General features: G+C 55.0%; 1 protein-coding gene and 1 long non-coding RNA gene across 2 annotated transcripts in view; one reads left to right on the top strand and one right to left on the bottom strand.

The window, feature by feature from the left end:
* The window catches only part of LOC140390577 (uncharacterized), a 61,325-nt gene that overhangs the window by 32,935 nt on the left and 7,450 nt on the right, over nucleotides 1-20,940 (bottom strand). The window lies entirely within an intron of this gene.
* The window catches only part of LOC140390576 (N-acetyllactosaminide alpha-1,3-galactosyltransferase-like), a 108,158-nt gene continuing 99,117 nt past the window's right edge, over nucleotides 11,900-20,940 (top strand). Inside the window, 1 exon segment of the mRNA XM_072475774.1 lies at nucleotides 11,900-12,298. Within this exon segment, the coding sequence (XP_072331875.1) occupies nucleotides 12,293-12,298 (6 nt within the window). The 5' untranslated portion in view covers nucleotides 11,900-12,292.

The raw sequence follows: 20,940 nt of genomic DNA, 5'->3' as shown, positions 1-20,940 counted from the left end.
TGCCATGCGTGTGAGTGTGTGCGTGTGTGGGTGTGTGCGTGTGGGTGTGGGTGTGTGTGGGTGTGTGTGTGTGGGTGTGTGTGTGTGGGTGTGTGCGTGTGTGAGTGCGTGAGTGTGTGCGTGTGTGAGTGTGTGCGTGTGTATGGGTGTGTTTGTGCATGAGTGTGTGTTTTATGTGTGTGTGTGCGTGTGTATGGGTGTGTGCGTGTGAGTGTGTGCATGGGTGTGTGTTTGTGCATGGGTGTGTGTTTGTGCATGAGTGTGTGTTTTATGTGTATGTGCGTGTGTGGGTGTGTGAGTGTGTGCGTGTGTGAATGTGTGCGTGAGTGTATATGGGTGTGTGTTTGTGCATGAGTGTGTGTTTTATGTGTATGTGTGTGTGCGTGTGTGGGTGTGTGAGTGTGTGCGTGTGTGAATGTGTGCGTGACTGTGTATGGGTGTGTGTTTGTGCATGAGTGTGTTTTATGTGTATTTGCGTGTGTATGGGTGTGTGCGTGTGGGTGTGTGCGTGTGTGAATGTGTGCGTGAGTGTGTATGGGTGTGTGTTTGTGCATGAGTGTGTGTTTTATGTGTATGTGCGTGTGAGTGTGTGCGTGTGTGAATGTGTGCGTGAGTGTATATGGGTGTGTGTTTGTGCATGAGTGTGTGTTTTATGTGTATGTGCGTGTGTGTGTGGGTGTGTGCGTGTGTGAATGTGTGCGTGAGTGTGTATGGGTGTGTGTTTGTGCATGAGTGTGTGTTTTATGTGTATGTGCGTGTGTGTGTGTGCGTGTGTATGGGTGTGTGTTTGTGCATGAGTGTGTGAGCGTGTGTTTTATGTATGTGTGTGCGGGTGTGGGAATGTGCAGGTGTGGGTGTGTGCGTGTGGGTGTGTGCGTGTGGGTGTGTGCGTGTATGTATGTGCATGAGTGTGTGATTGTACATGAGCGTGTGTGTTTTGTGTGTGTGTGCATGTGTGTGAGTGCGCGTGTGAGCGTGCGTGCATGCGTGCATCATGTATGTTTACAGACCTCAATCCATTCCCTTGACAAAGTCTTTGCGGATTCCCGTACTCGGGGACACGTCTGCGGGCTGTCATGATGTGCAGACATGCAGATAATGAGATACAGACAGGCACAGACAGGCAGCTAATGAACACGGAGAACAGGACATGACCAATGAGCAGGCAGGACACTCAGGGGTGGGATCTCACTATAAAAGGCACAAGGCACTCACACTCCGCCTCTTTCCACTGATGAACATCTACAGAGTGAGTCAGGGTGTATGTACAGCATCACACCTCCAGCTCGTGGCTAAGAGCTAGTCCGGTTCAGTCAGACAGAGTAACCACACTTAGGTTAGCAGAGAGTCGAGCTCACAGAGAACTGTGCTAACTGTGCTGCTGGTTCAATAAATCAGATTGGACTAACTTCAAGGTCTGGAGTATCTTTTAGTTAAAGCTGCATCCAGTTGCAGCCTGTGTTATCCCAGAGCACATAACACGTCTGCGGGCCAGGTAAACGGGTCGCTGCTCGCTCCTGGGACAGAGCGCCCGTCCCTCGTCGCCGGGCAGACTTCCCGTCTCACCCCCCAGGCTCAAACGGCGGGCTTTCTCCGACAGGTTCCTCAGCGCACGGCTGCTGCGCAGGTCCCGCTGGCTGAAGGACCCTCTGCATTCGGGGCAGGACTCCTGACTTTGGCCGTACCGACACTGGGTGATGCAGGGCCGGCAGAAGGTGTGGCTGCACTGCAGTGTCACCGGGTCGCTGAAGAATTCGAGGCAAATGGGGCAGACCAGCTCCTCGGCAAAGATCTCAGCCTCTGTACTGGACGCCATTTGCACGTCTGGCGAGGGCAGGTGAAGGAATGTGGCTGGGTTGGGGTGTTTCCAGATCACATTACCTGTCGGACCTGTTTCTGCTTTGCAGTGGGAGGGTAAAGATCCAGTTGTCGTGGTCCACGTGGGTACCGACAACACAGGAAGAACAGGAACAGAGGTTCTGCAAAGGGAGTATGAACAGGTATGCGCTAAATTAAACTACACGCACAGACAGTGACCCAGCGGGGAATCGAACCTGGGACCCTGGCGCTGTGAAGCAGCAGTGCTAAGCACTGTGCTACCATGCCACCCGTATGAGGAATGGTTGAGGACTCTGGGTCTGTACTCGTTGGAGTTTAGAAGGATGAAGGGGGATCTTATTGAAACTTACAGGATACTGCGAGGCCTGGATAGAGTGGACGTGGAGAGGATGTTTCCACTTGTAGGAAAAACTAGAAGCAGAGGACACAATCTCAGACTAAAGGGACGACCCTTTAAAACAGAGATGAGGAGGAATTTCTTCAGCCAGAGGGTGGTGAATCTGTGGAACTCTTTGCCGCAGAAGGCTGTGGGGCCAAATCACTGAGTGTCTCTAAGACAGAGATAGATAGGTTCTTGATTAATAAGGGAATCAGGGGTTATGGGGAGAAGGCAGGAGAATGGGGATGAGAAAAATATCAGCCGTGATCGAATGGCGGAGCAGACTCGATGGGCCGAGTGGCCTAATTCTGCTCCTATGTCTGATGGCCTTGTACCTCTGCCAATGAGGTCCCTTTCGGGTCACGTGGAACGTTCGCGGGCTACATGGGCCGGTCAATAGTGCCCGTGTGTTCGCACACGTGAGGCAACTGAAGGCGGACGTGGCCGTGTTGCAGGAGACACGCTTGAAGGTGGGGGATCAGGTTAGGTTGAGGATTGGATGGGTCGGACAGGACTCCCGGATAGATTTCTTTGTTCTGGGTAGGGCGCTCATCCCGAGGGTGGAGGAGACGAGTATTCGGCTATAGCCGTTTCGGACCATGCCCCGCACTGGGTGGAACTGGAGCTGGGAGAGGAGAGGGACCAACACCCGCTGTGGCGGCTGGATGTGGGACTGCTGGTGGACGAGGTGGTGTGTGGGAAGGTGAGGGGGTGTATCGAAAGGTACTTGGAGGCCAACGACAACGGGGAGGTGCGGGTGGGGGTGGTATGGGAGGCGTTGAAGGCGGTGATCAGGGGAGAGCAAATTTCCATTAGGGCTCATAGGGAGAAGACAGAGGGCATGGAAAGGGAGAGGTTAGTGGGGGAGATTTTGAGAGTGGACAGGAGATACGCAGAGGCCCCGGAGGAAAGATTACTTGGGGAAAGACGGCGGCTCCAGACGGAGTTTGACCTGTTGACCACAGGGAAGGCGGAGGCACAGTGGAGGAAGGCACAGGGATGACCTACGAGTATGGAGAAAAGGCTAGTCGGATGCTGGCACACCAGCTCCGTAAGAGGATGGCAGCGAGGGAAATAGGGGGAGTCAAAGATGGAAGGGGAACCCGGTTCGGAGTGCGACGAAAATCAACAAGGTATTCAAGGCCTTTTATGAAGAGCTGTACAGATCCCAGCCCCCAGCGGGGGAAGAGGGTATGAGACAATTCCTAGATCAGCTGAGATTCCCGAGGTGGAGGAGCAAGAGGTGGCTGGTTTGGGGGTACCAATTGGGTTGGAGGAGCTGAGCAAGGGTTTGGGGAGCATGCAGGCGGGGAAGGCCCCGGGGCCGGACGGGTTCCCGGTGGAGTTCTACAGGAAGTACGCAGACCTGTTGGCCCCGCTACTGGTGAGGACCTTTAATGAGGCAAGAGAGGTGGGGACCCTGCCCCCGACAATGTCGGAAGCGACAATTTCTTTGATCCTAAAGCGGGACAAGGACCTACTGCAATGTGGATCGTACAGGCCGATCTCGCTCCTCAATGTGGATGCAAAGTTGCTGGCAAAAGTGCTGGGCACGAGGATCGAGGACTGTGTCCCGGGGGTAATCCACGAGGACCAGACGGGATTTGTAAAGGGCAGGCAACTAAACACCAATGTGCGGCGGCTCTTAAACGTGATAATGATGCCATCGGAGGAGGGAGAGGCGGAGATAGTGGCAGCTATGGACGCGGAGAAGGCCTTTGACCGAGTAGAGTGGGAGTACCTCTGGGAGGTGCTGCGTAGGTTTGGGTTCGGGGTAGGGTTTATCAATTGGGTTAAGCTCCTTTACAGAGCCCCGATGGCGAGTGTAGTGACGAACCGGCGGAGGTCGGAGTACTTTCGACTGTACCGAGGGACGAGGCAGGGGTGCCCCCTGCCCCCCCTGTTGTTCGCATTGGCGATCGAACCATTGGCCATGTCATTGAGGGAGTCTAATAAATGGAGGGGGGTGGTCCGAGGGGGAGAAGAGCATCGGGTGTCGCTATATGCGGATGACCTGTTGCTGTATGTGGCGGATCCAATGGAGGGGATGGTGGAGGTCATGCAGACTCTGAGGGAGTTTGGGGAGTTTTCGGGCTATAAGCTCAATGTAGGGAAGAGTGAGCTCTTTGCATTACAGGCAGGGGGACCAAGAAAGAGGGATAGGGGACCTACCGCTGAGGAGGGCGGCGAGGAGTTTTCGGTATCTGGGGATCCAGATAGCCAGGAATTGGGGGGCCCTACATAAACTGAATCTGACGAGGTTGGTGGAGCAAATGGAGGAGGATTTCAAAATATGGGACATGTTACCGCTCTCACTGGCGGGCAGAGTGCAGTCGGTCAAAATGGTGGTCCTTCCGAGGTTTCTGTTTGTGTTTCAGTGCCTTCCCATCGTGATCACTAAGGCCTTTTTTAAGAGAGTAGGCAGGAGTATTATGGGGTTTGTGTGGGCGAATAAGACCCCGAGGGTAAGGAGAGGGTTCCTGGAACGCAGTAGGGACCGAGGAGGGTTGGCGCTGCCAAACCTGGGGAGCTACTACTGGGCAGCAAATGTGGCGACGATCTGCAAGTGGGTTATGGAGGGAGAGGGGGCGGCATGGAAGAGGATGGAGATGGCGTCCTGTAAAGGAACGAGCCTGGGGGCGTTGGTGACGGCACCGCTGCCGCTCTCGCCGACAAAGTATACCACGAGCCCGGTGGTGGCGGCAACGCTAAGGATCTGGGGCCAGTGGAGACGGCACCGGGGTGCAATGGGAGCATCGGTGTGGTCCCCGATCAGGGGTAACCACTAGTTTGTCCCAGGGAAGATGGACGGGGGTTCCAGAGCTGGCATCGGGCGGGGATTGGAAGAATGGGGGACCTGTTCATCGACGGGACGTTTGCGAGCCTAGGGGCACTGGAGGAGAAGTTCGAGTTACCCCCGGGAAATGCATTTAGATATATGCAGGTGAGGGCTTTTGTGAGGCGACAGGTGAGGGAATTCCCGTTGCTCCCGGCACAAGAAGTTCAAGATAGGGTGATCTCGGGGGTATGGGTCGGGGAGGGCAAGGTGTCGGAAATACACCAGGAGTTGAAAGAGGGGGAAGCGCTGGTAGAAGAGTTGAAGGGTAAATGGGAGGAGGAGCTGGGGGAGGAGATCGAGGAAGGTCTGTGGGCTGATGCCCTAGGTAGGGTTAATTCCTCCTCCTCGTGTGCCAGGCTCAGCCTGATACAATTTAAGGTGGTCCACAGAGCGCACTTGACGGGGGCGAGGTTGAGTAGGTTCTTTGGGGTAGAGGACAGATGTGGAAGGTGCTCAGGGAGGCCCGGCGAACCATGTCCATATGTTTTGGTCATGTCCGGCACTGGAGGGGTTCTGGAGAGGAGTGGCGGGAGCAATATCTCAGGTGGTGAAAGTCCGGGTCAAGCCAAGCTGGGGGCTAGCAATATTTGGAGTAGTGGACGAGCCGGGAGTGCAGGAGGCGAAAGAGGCCGGAATTCTGGCCTTTGCGTCCCTAGTAGCCCGGCGAAGGATCTTGCTAATGTGGAAGGAGGCGAAGCCCCCCAGCCTGGAGGCCTGGATAAATGATATGGCTGGGTTCATAAAGTTGGAGAGGATTAAGTTCACCTTGAGAGGGTCTGCGCAGGGGTTCTACAGGCGGTGGCAACCGTTCCTAGACTATCTCGCGGAGCATTAGAGGAAGGTCGGTCAGCAGCAGCAGCAACCTTGGGGGGGGGGGGGGGGGGGGAGGGGACGTCCTTGGGGGGGGGGGAAGGGGGACTGCCTGGGAGGGTGGATGAGCAAGAGATAACATGAAGGGTTGGGGAAACTGGCACGTACGGGTGAGGGCCAGTGTACAAAGCTGTGTAAATATATCATTTGGCCATGTATATATCTTGCTCTGTGCGATTTCTCGTTATTTTTTGTTACGAGGCGGGGGGGGGGGGGGGTTATTGTTTGTAAGGGAGAAAAATTGTGTTAAAAAACTTTAATAAATATATATATTTTTTTAACAGGAAAACACAAGCTAAAATCCAGAAACATTTTTATTGGCCTGGGCTACATAAAGATGTAGTTGAATTTTGTCAATCATGTCACAAATGTCAAGTGACAGGGAAGCCTCAAACAGTGATAAAACCAGCGCCCTTAATACCCATTCCAGCATTTGAGGAACCTTTTACAAGGGTCCTAATCGATTGCGTAGGACCACTTCCTAAAACAAAAAGTGGAATCAATATCTTTTGACTATAATGGATGTGTCTACTAAGTTTCCAGAGGCCATTCCAGTACGTAATATTACAGCTAAAAGGATTGTGGAGGAGTTACTTAAATTCTTTACTAGATATGGACTACCCACAGAAATACAATCGGATCAAGGATCGAATTTTACCTCAAAGTTATTCAAAGAAGTTATGGATAGCTTAGGAATAAAACAATTTAAATCAACTGCGTACCATCCAGAATCGCAGGGAGCGTTGGAAAGGTGGCATCAGACATTAAAGACAAGGTTGAGGGCTTATTGTCAAGATTATCCAGAGCATTGGGATAAAGGAATTCCATTTGTACTGTTTGCAATGAGGGATGCACCTAATGAGGCTACCAAATTCAGTCCATTTGAACTAATTTTTGGTCATGAGGTAAGAGGACCACTTAAATTGATTAAGGTGTTAAGTGGTTAGAGAACCCCAAAATGTATCATGGAATTCACCTGACCCGCAACTTTTAATAGATTGTGGTATGGGGAGCACACGGCCCACTCTACCGGTGTGGTACAGCAGAAATGGAAAAGTATTTTTTAAAGCAAAACAATGTTTATTCTATGAACTCAAGTTAACCTTTTTGAAACATACAGTGAACATCTTAGCAACCATCAATTCAAATACACCCCCCAAAGAATACAACACTAAGTAATCCTTAATAACTTCCCAAACAACATCCAGAAGACAGAAGAAACACCTTTTAACAGAAGCACATTCAGTTTACATTCACTACTGAGAACATTTATAATTCTGAATTCACCAAATGATCATGAGATAGTCTTTTGATGGCAGAGAGAGCAGCAGTACACCTGCTCGGTCTGGCTTCAGCTCCAACACTGAAAACGTAACTAAAACACACCCTGCAGCAAACAGCCTAAAACGAAAGTAAAAAGCTGACAGACAGCCCAGCTCCACCCACTCTCTGACGTCACTGCAGTAATAAACACCCATTTCTTAAAGGTACTCTCACTACAGATATTTATATAAACACCCATTTATAACCACCCAGCACAGGAACAAGCCCTTCGGCCCTCTAAGCCCGTGCCGACCATGCTGCCTGACTCAACTAAAATCTTCTACACTTCCTGGGTCCGTATCCCTCTATTCCCATCCTATTCATGTATTTGTCAAGATGCCCCTTAAACGTCACTATCGTCCCTGCTTCCACCACCTCCTCCGGTAGCGAGTTCCAGGCACCCACTACCCTCTATGTAAAAAACTTGCCTCGTACATCTACTCTAAACCTTGCCCCTCGCACCTTAAACCTTTGCCCCTTGGTAATTGACCCCTCTACCCTGGGAAAATGTCTCTGACTATCCACTCTGTCTATGCCCCTCATAACAGGAACAGGTCCTTCGGCCTCCCAAGCCTGCTATCTAGACTAAGCACCTGTATCCTTCTGTACCCCGTCTGTTCATGTGTCTATCCAGATAAGTCTTAAAGGTCGCTAACGTATCTGCCTCACCCACCTCACTGGGCCGTGCATTCCAGGCCACCACCACCCTCTGTGTAAAAACCTCCCCCGCACATCTCCACTGAACCTTTCCCCCCTCACCTTGAACCTGTGCCCCCTTGTAATTGTCATTCCCGTCCTGGGAAAAAGCCTCCAACTGTTTACCCTATCTATACCCCTCATAATTCTATAAACTTTTATCAGCCTCCGTCTCTCTCTCTCTCTCGAGGGAGAACAATCCCAGTTTATTCAATCTCTCCTCACAGCTAACACCCTCCATCCCAGACAACATCCTGGTAACCCTTTTCTGTACTCTCTCCAGAGTCTCCACGTCCTTCTGGTAGTGCGGTGAGCAGAATTGGACCCAGTATTCCAAATGTGGCCGCACCAACGTTCCGTATAATTGTGATATAATTTGCGAGCTTTTGCACTCGGTACCCCGTCCGATGAAGGCAAGCATGCCAGATGCTTTCTTTACCACCATTTCCACCTGTGCCACTTTAAGGATCGGTGGACCTGCTCGCCCAGATCTCTGTGTCTCTCTGCTCCTGATGGTTCTGCCATTTATTTTACAGCTCCCACCTGAATTGGATCGACTAAAGCTCATCACCTCGCATCTGTCCGGGTTAAATTCCATCTGCCATTTCTCTGCCCAATTTTGCAGCCTATCTATAACCTGTTCTAATTACATCTTCTCCCCCTCCAGCTAAAGTTCTACCTGCGTTTTCCTGATCTGGATTTGACCCAACTGACCCTACTCCTGGGATCCCAGTGCCTCTGGCACACTAGTTCAAATGCTCCCCAACAGAACTAGCAAAAGCCCCAGCGAGGACATTGGTCCGCCCTCTGGGCAGAGGGGGGGGGGGGGGGGGGGAGCTGAGAGGGGGTGGGGGCCACCCCTGGACACGGGGTGATGGGAGGAGGTGGACTGAGAGGGGAGGGGGGGGCAGCTGGAGAATGGGGTCGGGCTACGTGGCCCATTTGCTCGCCCGTTCAGAGGCCAAGTGGGATCTCTCTGTGCGGTTATCTTCCTGTGATTTTCACAGGCGGGGTTCAAGGAGAAAAGGTGATGTTTGGATCGGTGTCAGGATGAGGCACTGTTGGCACTGTGCCAAAGGCCTATTCTTGGAACAGTGACTGTTGATGCGGGTGATGTGTAGCAACCGGTTTTGCAAATTCCCGGCCAGTTTTAAGCCAAAACATTCCTGGTCTGGTCAGGTTTCACCGGCTCAGCCTGAGGCAGGGGCGGAGGCTGTTACCCGAGACATGACAGGCCTTGATTGGACGTGTCAATTCAGCAGAGGCCATCAAAGAGACCGTATCAATCCCTAAAGTCGGGATATTGATGAACTGCTGCAATTTAACCTGCCTGCAATTTAACCGCGCTCCCTCTTTTGCAACCCCCACTGCTCATTTGCCTTTTGGGTTTTCAATGCTTTTCCAAAGTTACATTCCCCCCCCCCCCCCCAATTAAGGGGCAATTTAGCATCTTTGTGTTGTGGGGGCGAGACCCACGCAGACACGGGGAGAATGTGCAAACCCCGCACGGACAGTGACCCAGGGCCGGGATCGGACCTGGGACCTCGGCGGCGGGAGTTTTTTTTTTAATGAAAGTGGTTAGCACTGTCGTTTCACCGCTCCAGGGTCCCGAGTTCGATTCCCGGCTTGGGTCACTGTCTGTGTGGAGTCTGCACGCTCTCCCCGTGTCTGCGTGGGTTTCCTCCGGGTGCTCCGGTTTCCTCCCACAAGTCCCAAAAGACGTGCTGTTAGGTGAATTGGACATCCTGAATTCTCGCTCTGCGTACCCGAACAGGCGGCGGAATGTGGCGACTAGGGGATTTTCACAGTAACTTCATTGCAGCGTTAATGTAAGCCTACTTGTGACAATAAAGATTTATTGTTATAAATGTGAAACCTCAAGCAGGCAAGTTAGATTTCACCATAGTGGACCATGGACACATTGCTGGCAGCTATATTTTTCCTTTTATTCGTGGCAATTATACGTACGGAGTGAATGAATTTCTCAGGCTTTTCCCTTTGCGGGTTTTGATGTTTAGCTACAGGCAGCCCGTCCCCTCAATACTTTAAGGGTTTGCCCCTTGGCTGTCTGTCCCACCCCACTGTCACATTTCGGGGCTTCGCCAATGAGACGCTGGGGAATCCTTCCAGCAGCTTCCCACGTACGGGTTCCTCGGCAATAGCCCAGAGGATTAATTCCTCTGGACAATTGCACTGGGCTGACCCACTGGGGGCTGGTCAACTGGGGAGCTGGGGGCTGGTCAACTGGGAGCTGGTCAACTGGGGGCTGGTCAACTGGGGAGCTGGGGGCTGGTCAACTGGGAGCTGGGAGCTATCAACTGGGGAGCTGGGGGCTGGTCAACTGGGAGCTGGGGGCTGGTCAACTGGGAGCTGGTCAACTGGGAGCTGGGGGCTGGTCAACTGGGAGCTGGTCAACTGGGGAGCTGGGGGCTGGTCAACTGGGGAGCTGGGGGCTGGTCAACTGGGGAGCTGGGGGCTGGTCAACTGGGGAGCTGGGGGCTGGTCAACTGGGGAGCTGGTCAACTGGGGAGCTGGGGGCTGGTCAACTGGGAGCTGGTCAACTGGGGGGCTGGGGGCTGGTCAACTGGGAGCTGGTCAACTGGGGAGCTGGGGGCTGGTCAACTGGGAGCTGGTCAACTGGGGAGCTGGGGGCTGGTCAACTGGGAGCTGGTCAACTGGGGAGCTGGGGGCTGGTCAACTGGGAGCTGGGAGCTATCAACTGGGGAGCTGGGGGCTGGTCAACTGGGAGCTGGTCAACTGGGGAGCTGGTCAACTGGGGAGCTGGTCAACTGGGGAGCTGGTCAACTGGGGAGCTGGGGGCTGGTCAACTGGGAGCTATCAACTGGGGAGCTGGGGGCTGGTCAACTGGGAGCTGGTCAACTGGGGGGCTGGGGGCTGGTCAACTGGGAGCTGTTCAACTGGGGGGCTGGGGGCTGGTCAACTGGGAGCTGGGAGCTATCAACTGGGGAGCTGGGGGCTGGTCAACTGGGAGCTGGTCAACTTGGGGGCTGGGGGCTGGTCAACTTGGGGGCTGGGGGCTGGTCATCTGGGGGGCTGGGGGCTGGTCAACTGGGAGCTGGGAGCTATCAACTAGGGAGCTGGGGGCTGGTCAACTGGGAGCTGGTCAACTTGGGGGCTGGGGGCTGGTCAACTTGGGGGCTGGGGGCTGGTCAACTGGGAGCTGGTCAACTTGGGGGCTGGGGGCTGGTCAACTGGGGGCTGGGAGCTGGTCAACTGGGGAGCTGGGGGCTGGTCAACTGGGAGCTGGGAGCTATCAACTGGGGAGCTGGGGGCTGGTCATCTGGGGGGCTGGGGGCTGGTCAACTGGGAGCTGGGAGCTATCAACTAGGGAGCTGGGGGCTGGTCAACTGGGAGCTGGTCAACTTGGGGGCTGGGGGCTGGTCAACTTGGGGGCTGGGGGCTGGTCAACTGGGAGCTGGTCAACTTGGGGGCTGGGGGCTGGTCAACTGGGGGCTGGGAGCTGGTCAACTGGGGAGCTGGGGGCTGGTCAACTGGGAGCTGGGAGCTATCAACTGGGGAGCTGGGGGCTGGTCAACTGGGAGCTGGTCAACTGGGGGGCTGGGGGCTGGTCAACTGGGAGCTGTTCAACTGGGAGCTGGTCAACTGGGAGCTGGTCAACTGGGGAGCTGGGGGCTGGTCAACTGGGGAGCTGGTCAACTGGGGAGTTGGGGGCTGGTCAACTGGGGGCTGGGAGCTGGTCAACTGGGGAGCTGGGGGCTGGTCAACTGGGAGCTATCAACTGGGGAGCTGGGGGCTGGTCAACTGGGGGCTGGGAGCTGGTCAACTGGGGGCTGGGAGCTGGTCAACTGGGGGCTGGTCAACTGGGGGTTGGGAGCTGGTGAACTGGTTGACGGGAGCTGGGCGGGGGTTGCGTCGATTAACTGGGCCCAATTGCAGCATCACATTATAATTGTGATTTGTCGAGGGGAAAGGGGGTGGGGCGCAGAGTTTGCGGTGAAACCGGTTCCCACCCTCTCCAGCAACACAAGGCGGTGTCCTCGGGGACTGGGAAAGCGAAGGGGCTTGTCAGTGTGAACAGCAAGGACAAGACTGAGTGGCAGGGTGATGCAGAGATAGCACTGGCTGAGCTGCCCACACTGACCCACACTGACCACAGGGAGGAGGACGGTCAGCAGCGCCAGAGGTTAATTCCGGTTCCAGGCTGACCTCCTCCTGCCGATCTATTTCATTTCTGTTTCCGTATCTGGTTGGAGATTGTAGCCAAAACTGTAAGTTCAGCAACTGCAGAGGGTGACGCTGGAAAAAGTCACAACAGTCGCTCGCCTTTGACATTCTCCACCAGGAAGCGACTGGCCACAGCGAGGATGCAGGTAACCACTTCCCACCTGAATGGGCGCAGGCAGGGGGCCTCCGACATTGACCGGCACTGAGGGTCCCGAGCTTCCTCCCCCGTTTACCGTCCTGCCTGGCTGTATGTTTATCAGACCCCTGGAAATGACTGGATGGCTCCTAATTCGCCCTCGGGGGCGTCACGCCACAGTGGGCTTTGTACAGAGAGCTGTCGTTTCCTGCAGACCGGGCGAGTTCCTTCCCCGAAGGGGCAGTAGTCAACCAGCTGGGGTTTTTGTGCAACGAGGTTGGTTTGCATCAATGCGTGTGGGGAGGGCTGCCCGCAGAGTTTGTGGTGGGGCAACAATTGATGTTGCTGTGAGTAGCGACGTGCATAGTCTCAGATTACAGCAGGATAGAGGCGGGCTGGTCAGGTGGGCTGACCAGTGGCAAATGCAGTTCAATGGGGATAAGTGTGATGTGATGTATTTGGGCAGGACAAACAAGGCGCGGGGGATACAGGATAAACGGCAGGACCCTGGGAAGCAGCGAGGATCAGAGAGACCTTGGTGTCCATGTAAACCCGTCCCTTAAGGTAGCAGAACAGGTGGATACGGTGATTAAGAAGGCAGATGGTATACTTGCCTTTACTGGCTGAGGCACAGAGTTTAAGAGCAGGGAGGTTACGCTGGAACTGTATAAAACGCTGGTTCGGTCACAGCGGGAGTATTGTGCGCAGTTCTGGAATCCACATTACAGGAGGGATGTGATAGCCACTGGAAAGGATGCAGAGGAGATTTACCAGGATGCTGACTGGGCTGCATAGTTTAGTTATGAAGAGAGATTGGATAGACTGGGGTTGTTTTCCTTGGAGCAGAGGAGACTGAGGGGGGGCGTGATTGAGATGAATAAAATTATGAGGGGCGCAGAGAGAGGGTGCGATTCACTTGCCGCGTTGCGCTCAAGCCAGAGCACAACTGCCCACCAAGGTGCCCCTGTGGCACAGCCAAGGCAGTAGGAGCACTGCCTGGGTGCCAAGGTGACAGTGCCAATGAGGGGGGGGGGCATACCCATGAAATGAGGGTGGGGGGGGGCACATTAGTTTAAAACCTCCCCGACAGTGTTAGCAAAAGCACCCCCTAGGACATTGGTTCCAGTCCTGCCCAGGTGCCGACCATCCGATTTGTAATGGTCCCACCGCCCCCAGAACCGGTTCCAATGTCCCAAAAATCTGAACCCCTCCCTCCTGCACCATCTCTCAAGCCACGTATTCATTCTGACTATTCTTGAATTTCTACTCTGACTGTCTCGTGGCACTGTAGCAATCCTGAGATTACTACCTTTGAGGTCCTACTTTTTAACTTATCTCCTAACTCCCTAAATTCTGATTGTAGGACCTCATCCTGTTTTTTACCTATATCGTTGGTGCCTATATGCACCACGACAACTGGCTGTCCACCCTCCCTCTTCAGTATGTCCTGCAGCCGACCTGAGACATCCTTGACCCTTGCACCCGGGAGGCACCATACCATTCGGGAGTCTCGTTTTCGACCACAGAAACGCCTGTCTCCTCCCCTTACGATTGAATCCCCTATGACAATAGCCCTGCCAGTCTTTTTCCCGCCGTTCTGTGCAGCAGAGCCAGCCACGGTGCCATGAGCCTGGCTACTGCTGCCTTCCCCTGGTGAGTCATCTCCCCCCAACAGTATCCAAAACGGTATACCTGTTTTGGAGGGAGCTGACCGCAGGGGACACCTGCACTGCCTTTCTGCTCTTTCTCTGCCTTGGTCACCCTGTCTCCCTCACCAACCCTAATCTGCGGTGTGACCAACTCACTGAACATGCTATCCACGACCTCCTCAGCATCGCGGATGCTCCAAAGTGAATCCATCCGCAGCTCCAGAGCCGTCATGCGGTCTAACAGGAGCTGCAGCTGGACACACTTCCCACACACAAAGGAGTCAGGGGCATCGGCCGTGTCCCTGAACTCCCACATTGAGCATAACGAGGAGCATAACACGGGCCTGGATTCTCCTGTCATTTTTACACTTTAACTTAACTGATTACAAATATAATACCAAATAATGAATAAGTGAAAGGAATAAAGATTTTACTTACCGATCACAATACTTACCAACACACGAAGAGTTAAATGTCTCCCAGCTACTGCTAATTGGAGCACTTTCCTTACCAGCCAATCAGGTCACTGCTTTGCTGTGATGTCACTCTTCAAGGTAAGTTTTTAAAGAGGAAAACTTACCTTCCCGGCAGACCCCTGGCCACTGTTCCCGCCGAAAATCTGAAGGCCGCTTCTCCAGCAGCTGTGTCCCCGCCGCTCTCCATGCGCTCTTTTATCCTGTGTCCCCGACGCTCCCCTCGCGCTCTTTTATCCTGTGTCCCCGCCGCTCTCCTCGCACTCTTTCACTGTGTCCACACTGCTCTCCTCGCGCTCTTTTATCCTGTGTCCCCTCCGCTCTCCTCGCGCTCTTTCACTGTGTCCACGCTGCTCTCCTCGCGCTCTTTTATCCTGTGTCCCCGCCGCTCTCCTCGTGCGCTTTTATCCTGTGTCCCCGCTGCTCTCCTCGCGCTCTTTCACTGAGTCTCCGCCGCTCCCCTCGCGCTCTTTCACTGTGTCCCCGCCGCTCTCCTCGCGCTCTTTCACTGAGTCTCCGCCGCTCTCCTCGCGCTCTTTCACTGAGTCTCCGCCGCTCTCCTCGCACTCTTTCACTGTGTCCACACTGCTCTCCTCGCGCTCTTTTATCCTGTGTCCCCTCCGCTCTCCTCGCGCTCTTTCACTGTGTCCACGCTGCTCTCCTCGCGCTCTTTTATCCTGTGTCCCCGCCGCTCTCCTCGTGCTCTTTTATCCTGTGTCCCCGCTGCTCTCCTCGCGCTCTTTCACTGAGTCTCCGCCGCTCCCCTCGCGCTCTTTCACTGTGTCCCCGCCGCTCTCCTCGCGCTCTTTCACTGAGTCTCCGCCGCTCTCCTCGCGCTCTTTCACTGTGTCCCCGCCGCTCTCCTCGCGCTCTTTCACTGAGTCTCCGCCGCTCTCCTCGCGCTCTTTCACTGAGTCTCCGCCGCTCTCCTCGCGTTCTTTCACTGAGTCTCCGCCACTCTCCTCGCGCTCTTTCACTGAGTCTCCGCAGCTCTCCTCGCGCTCTTTCACTGAGTCTCCGCCGCTCTCCTCGCGTTCTTTCACTGAGTCTCCGCCGCTCTCCTCGCGCTCTTTCACTGAGTTTCCGCCGCTCTCCTCCCGCTCTTTCACTGAGTCTCCGCCGCTCTCCTCGCGCTTTTTCACTGAGTCTCGCCGCTCTCCTCGCGCTCTTTCACTGTGCCCCCGCCGCTCTCCTCCCGCTCTTTCACTGAGTCTCCGCCGCACTCCTCGCGCTCTTTCACTGTGCCCCCGCCGCTCTCCTCGCGCTCTTTCGCTGTGTCCCCGCCGCTCTCTTTGCGCTCTTTCACTGTGTCTCCGCCGCTCTCCTCGCACTCTTTCACTCTGTCCCGCCGCTCTCCTCGCACTCTTTCACTGTGCCCCTGCCTCTCTCCTCGCGCTCTTTCACTGTGTCTCCGCCGCTCTCCTCGCGCTCTTTCACTCTGTCCCGCCGCTCTCCTCGCGCTCTTTCACTGTGCCCCCCCTGCTCTCCTCGCGCTCTTTCACTGAGTCTCCGCCACTCTCCTCGCGCTCTTTCACTCTGTCCCGCCGCTCTCCTCGCGCTCTTTCACTGTGTCCCCCCTGCTCTCCTCGCACTCTTTCACTGAGTCTCCGCCACTCTCCTCGCGCTCTTTCACTGAGTCTCCGCCGCTCTCCTCGCGCTCTTTCACTCTGTCCCGCCGCTCTCCTCGCGCTCTTTCACTGTGTCTCCGCCGCTCTCCTCGCACTCTTTCACTGTGTCCCCCCTGCTCTCCTCGCGCTCTTTCACTGTGTCCCCCCTGCTCTCCTCGCGCTCTTTCACTGTGTCCCCCCTGCTCTCCTCGCGCTCTTTCACTGTCCCCCCCGCTCTCCTCGCGCTCTTTCACTCTGTCCCGCCGCTCTCCACGCGCTCTTTCACTCTGTCCCGCCGCTCTCCTCGCGCTCTTTCACTGTGTCCCCCCTGCTCTCCTCGCACTCTTTCACTGAGTCTCCGCCACTCTCCTCGCGCTCTTTCACTGAGTCTCCGCCGCTCTCCTCGCGCTCTTTCACTCTGTCCCGCCGCTCTCCTCGCGCTCTTTCACTCTGTCCCACCGCTCTCCTCGCGCTCTTTCACTGTGTCCCCGCCTCTCTCCTCGCGCTCTTTCACTGTGTCTCCGCCGCTCTCCTCGCACTCTTTCACTGTGTCCCCCCTGCTCTCCTCGCACTCTTTCACTGTGTCCCCCCTGCTCTCCTCGCGCTCTTTCACTGTGTCCCCCCTGCTCTCCTCGCGCTCTTTCACTGTGTCCCCCCCTGCTCTCCTCGCGCTCTTTCACTGTGTCCCCCCCTGCTCTCCTCGCGCTCTTTCACTGTGTCCCCCCCTGCTCTCCTCGCGCTCTTTCACTGAATCCCCGCCGCTCTCCTCGCGCTCTTTCACTGTCCCCCCCGCTCTCCTCGCGCTCTTTCACTCTGTCCCGCCGCTCTCCACGCGCTCTTTCACTCTGTCCCGCCGCTCTCCTCGCGCTCTTTCACTGAGTCTCCGCTGCTCTCCTCGCGCTCTTTCACTGAGTCTCCGCCACTCTCCTCGCGCTCTTTCACTGAGTCTCCACCGCTCTGCTCGCGCTCTTTCACTCTGTCCCGCCGCTCTCCTCGCGCTCTTTCACTGAGTCTCCGTCGCTCTCCTCGCGCTCTTTCACTGTGTCCCCCCTGCTCTCCTCGCGCTCGTCACTCTGTCCCGCTGCTCTCCTCGCGCTTTCACTCTGTCCCGCCGCTCTCCTCGCGCTCTTTCACTGAGTCCCTGCCGCTCTCCTCGCGCTCTTTCACTGTCCCCCCCCTGCTCTCCTCGCGCTCGTCACTCTGTCCCGCTGCTCTCCTCGCGCTCTTTCACTCTGTCCCGCCGCTCTCCTTGCGCTCTTTCACTGAGTCACCGCTGCTCTCCTCGCGCTCTTTCACTGAGTCTCCGCCACTCTCCTCGCGCTCTTTCACTCTGTCCCGCCGCTCTCCTCGCGCTCTTTCACTGAGTCTCCGCTGCTCTCCTCGCGCTCTTTCACTGAGTCTCCACCGCTCTGCTCGCGCTCTTTCACTCTGTCCCGCCGCTCTCCTCGCGCTCTTTCACTGTGTCCCCCCCCTGCTCTCCTCGCGCTCTTTCACTGAGTCTTCCCCACTCTCCTCGCGCTCTTTCACTGTGTCCCCGCCACTCTCCTCGCACTCTTTCACTGTGCCCCCGCCGCTCTCCTCGCGCTCTTTCACTGTGTCCCCCCTGCTCTCCTCGTACTCTTTCACCAGCAGTCACTCACTCTGACCGGGTTCAGCTGGACACTCCCAGCAGTAAGTTTTTTAAAACAATTTACTCCCCTTCTCAGCAAGCACTCACTCAGCAACCACTGCGCCCCGCAAGATAACACCTCAGGGAAAAGAAAAACTACTCACCACACCAGTCACAGCCAATCACTTACCTGCAGGCTGTGATGTCACGGTTCAACCTCTTTCTACTTCTACCTGCCCTTGAGTCTCCCTCTTGATCTTTACTCGGCTGGGATCCTTACAGTGATTGTCTTTTTTTGGGGGTTAGAGGAGGAGGTAGGGAGGGAAATACTGAAGAATTGTTTTGGGTTTAACTGTCACTTGACAACAGCTCTTCCACAAACCACCTTCAAGATACGGTACCTGCAATGCACTGATGGAAATTTTCCCCGCAACAGCCAATCAGCAGCTCTGCTCTACTGCCCTCTGCTGGATGCTTGCCTTGACTTGAACACCTAGGGTGTCTTGCTCAGGTACACTTTCTGGATGCAGTGACCGCAATGCACTGATGCAAATGTTCCCCACAACAGCCAATCAGCAACTCCTCTCTACTGCCCTCTGTTGGATGGGTTGAAGGGTTATGGAGAACGGGCAGGGAGGTGGAGTTGAGGCTGAGAAGGTATCAGACATGATCGTGTGGAATTAGGGGCAGCACGGTAGCATTGTGAACAGCACAATTGCTTCACAGCTCCAGGGTCCCAGGTTCGATTCCGGCTTGGGTCACTGTCTGTGCGGAGTCTGCACGTTCTCCCCGTGTGTGCGTGGGTTTCCTCCGGGTGCTCCGGTTTCCTCCCACAGTCCAAAGATGTGCAGGTTAGGTGGATTGGGCATGATTAATTGCCCTTAGTGTCCAAAATTGCCCTTTAGTGTTGGGTGGGGTTACTGGGTTATGGGGATCAGGGGGAGGTGTTGACCTTGGGTAGGGTGCTCTTTCCAAGAACCGGTGCAGACTCGATGGGCCGAATGGCCTCCTTCTGCACTGTAAATTCTATGAATGGCGGAGTGGGATCGGGGGGGCTGAATAGCCCAATCCCACTGCTAGTTCCCATGGTGTTAATGTCAGTCAGCAGGCTCTGATTGCTGAGTCCGTCTACACACCTGAAAGTGCACCGTCCCGAACCGGGCACAATACTCCAGCTGGCGGTGACAGCGCATCTCCCCCCCTCCCCCGCCTGATTCCGGCGGGGGGGGGGGGGGGGTGGGGGGAGTGGTGTGGCGGCAATGGGAATTCCCAGCGGCGGGGGGGGGGGGGACAGAAAATCCCGACGCCAACGGACAGCGTGACGCCTCCCGTCACCGAGAAACACGCAGCTGAGAGGCCGGGGAATCCTGCCCCTAGTGGTTTATACGTGAACTTCCTCGCTCTTACGCTCCACGGCCCCTGTTGATAAAGCTCAGGATTCTGTCGGCTTTATTAACCGCCCTCTCGGCCTGTCCAAACACCGTCAATAGTTTGTACACATTAACCCCCAAGTTATTCTACTCCAGCAATCCTCATGTCTAAAAGTCGAAATGCATCCTGTGTTTGCAGGGGAGTTTTATTAAACACTCCTCATGCCTTGAACTGGGAGGAGGTGGGTCCAGATCATCCCCTGTAATTATTCTAAACCGGTTTGCACACATGCAATCATCATCGACAGCTCGAGCAGATGAGTCAGAGTAAACCTCCACGCAGAATAGCCGCTCCCCTCTCGCATGCCATCTAAGCCCGAGTTACTCCCGCCCGTCGCCATCGGCATGGACAGCCTCTGCCCGACTGCGAAGTGGCTCGTCCGCCGACGGCAGCAGGGGGCACTATCTGGCAGCTCGGGACCGCGCCACGTTGTATGGCGCGCCCGCTGCAGGGTCATCGCCGTGTGCGCACGCACGGTTACGGACCCGGCAATCCTCCGGCCGTTTATTTTGTGGAGGTCGGGCGTTTCACGTAACATGGCTACCAGGCCCCTCACCGGTCGCAGGATACCGGTCGCAGGATACCGGTGCTGGGGCAGCGCCAATTGGTCCCACATAAAGTGACCCGGATCCTCTGGAAATCCAGGCCGGAGAGCGAGGGAGAGCGAGGGAGAGAGGTGGGACAGTAAATTGCCACGAGGAAATGAGGAATTCACAAATGGATGTGGGTCGGTTGGGCGAGTGGGCCAAAATGTGGCGGATGGAGTTTAACGTGGATAAGTGTGAGGTTACCCATTTTGGTTGGTGAATTGGAAAGGCAGCTTATTTTCGAAAGGGAGAGAAATGTGAGAGAATAAAAGTCGGAAGGCGTTACTGCCAGTGTGCAAGGCATTGGTGAGCCCAGATCTGGAGTATTAACATAGAACATAGAACATAGAAAATACAGCACAGAACAGGCCCTTCGGCCCACGATGTTGTGCTGAACCTTTGTCCTAGATTAATCATAGATTATCATTGAATTTACAGTGCAGAAGGAGGCCATTCGGCCCCTTGAGTCTGCACCAGCTCTTGGAAAGAGCACCCTACCCAAACTCAACACCTCCACCCAACACCAAGGGCAATTTGGACATTAAGGGCAATTTATCATTGGCCAATTCACCTAACCCGCACATCTTTGGATTGTGGGAGGAAACCGGAGCACCCGGAGGAAACCCACGCAGACACGGGGAGGACGTGCAGACTCCGCACAGACAATGACCCAAGCTGGAATCGAACCTGGGACCATGGATCTGTGAAGCAATTGTGCTATCCACAATGCTACCGTGCTGCCCTTAAGAACAAATAAATCTACACTATATCATTTTCCCGTAATCCATGTACCTATCCAACAGCTGCTTGAAGGTCCCTAATGTTTCCGACTCAACTACTTCCACAGGCAGTGCATTCCATGCCCCCACTACTCTCTGGGTAAAGAACCTACCTCTGATATCCCTCCTATATCTTCCACCTTTCACCTTAAATTTATGTCCCCTTGTAATGGTGTGTTCCACCTGGGGAAAAAGTCTCTGACTGTCTACTCTATCTATTCCCCTGATCATCTTATAAACCTCTATCAAGTCGCCCCTCATCCTTCTCCGCTCTAATGAGAAAAGGCCTAGCACCCTCAACCTTTCCTCGTAAGACCTACTCTCCATTCCAGGCAACATCCTGGTAAATCTTCTTTGCACCTTTTCCAGAGCTTCCACATCCTTCCTAAAATGAGGCGACCAGAACTGTACACAGTACTCCAAATGTGGCCTTACCAAGGTTTTGTACAGCTGCATCATTACCTCATGGCTCTTAAATTCAATCCCTCTGTTAATGAACGCGAGCACACCATAGGCC

The sequence above is a fragment of the Scyliorhinus torazame genome, chromosome 14, assembly GCF_047496885.1.
Source record: "Scyliorhinus torazame isolate Kashiwa2021f chromosome 14, sScyTor2.1, whole genome shotgun sequence".
Classification (NCBI taxonomy): Eukaryota; Metazoa; Chordata; class Chondrichthyes; order Carcharhiniformes; family Scyliorhinidae; genus Scyliorhinus; species Scyliorhinus torazame.
The sequence above is the reverse complement of the archived record's forward strand: the minus strand, read 5'-3'. Positions and strand labels throughout refer to the sequence as shown.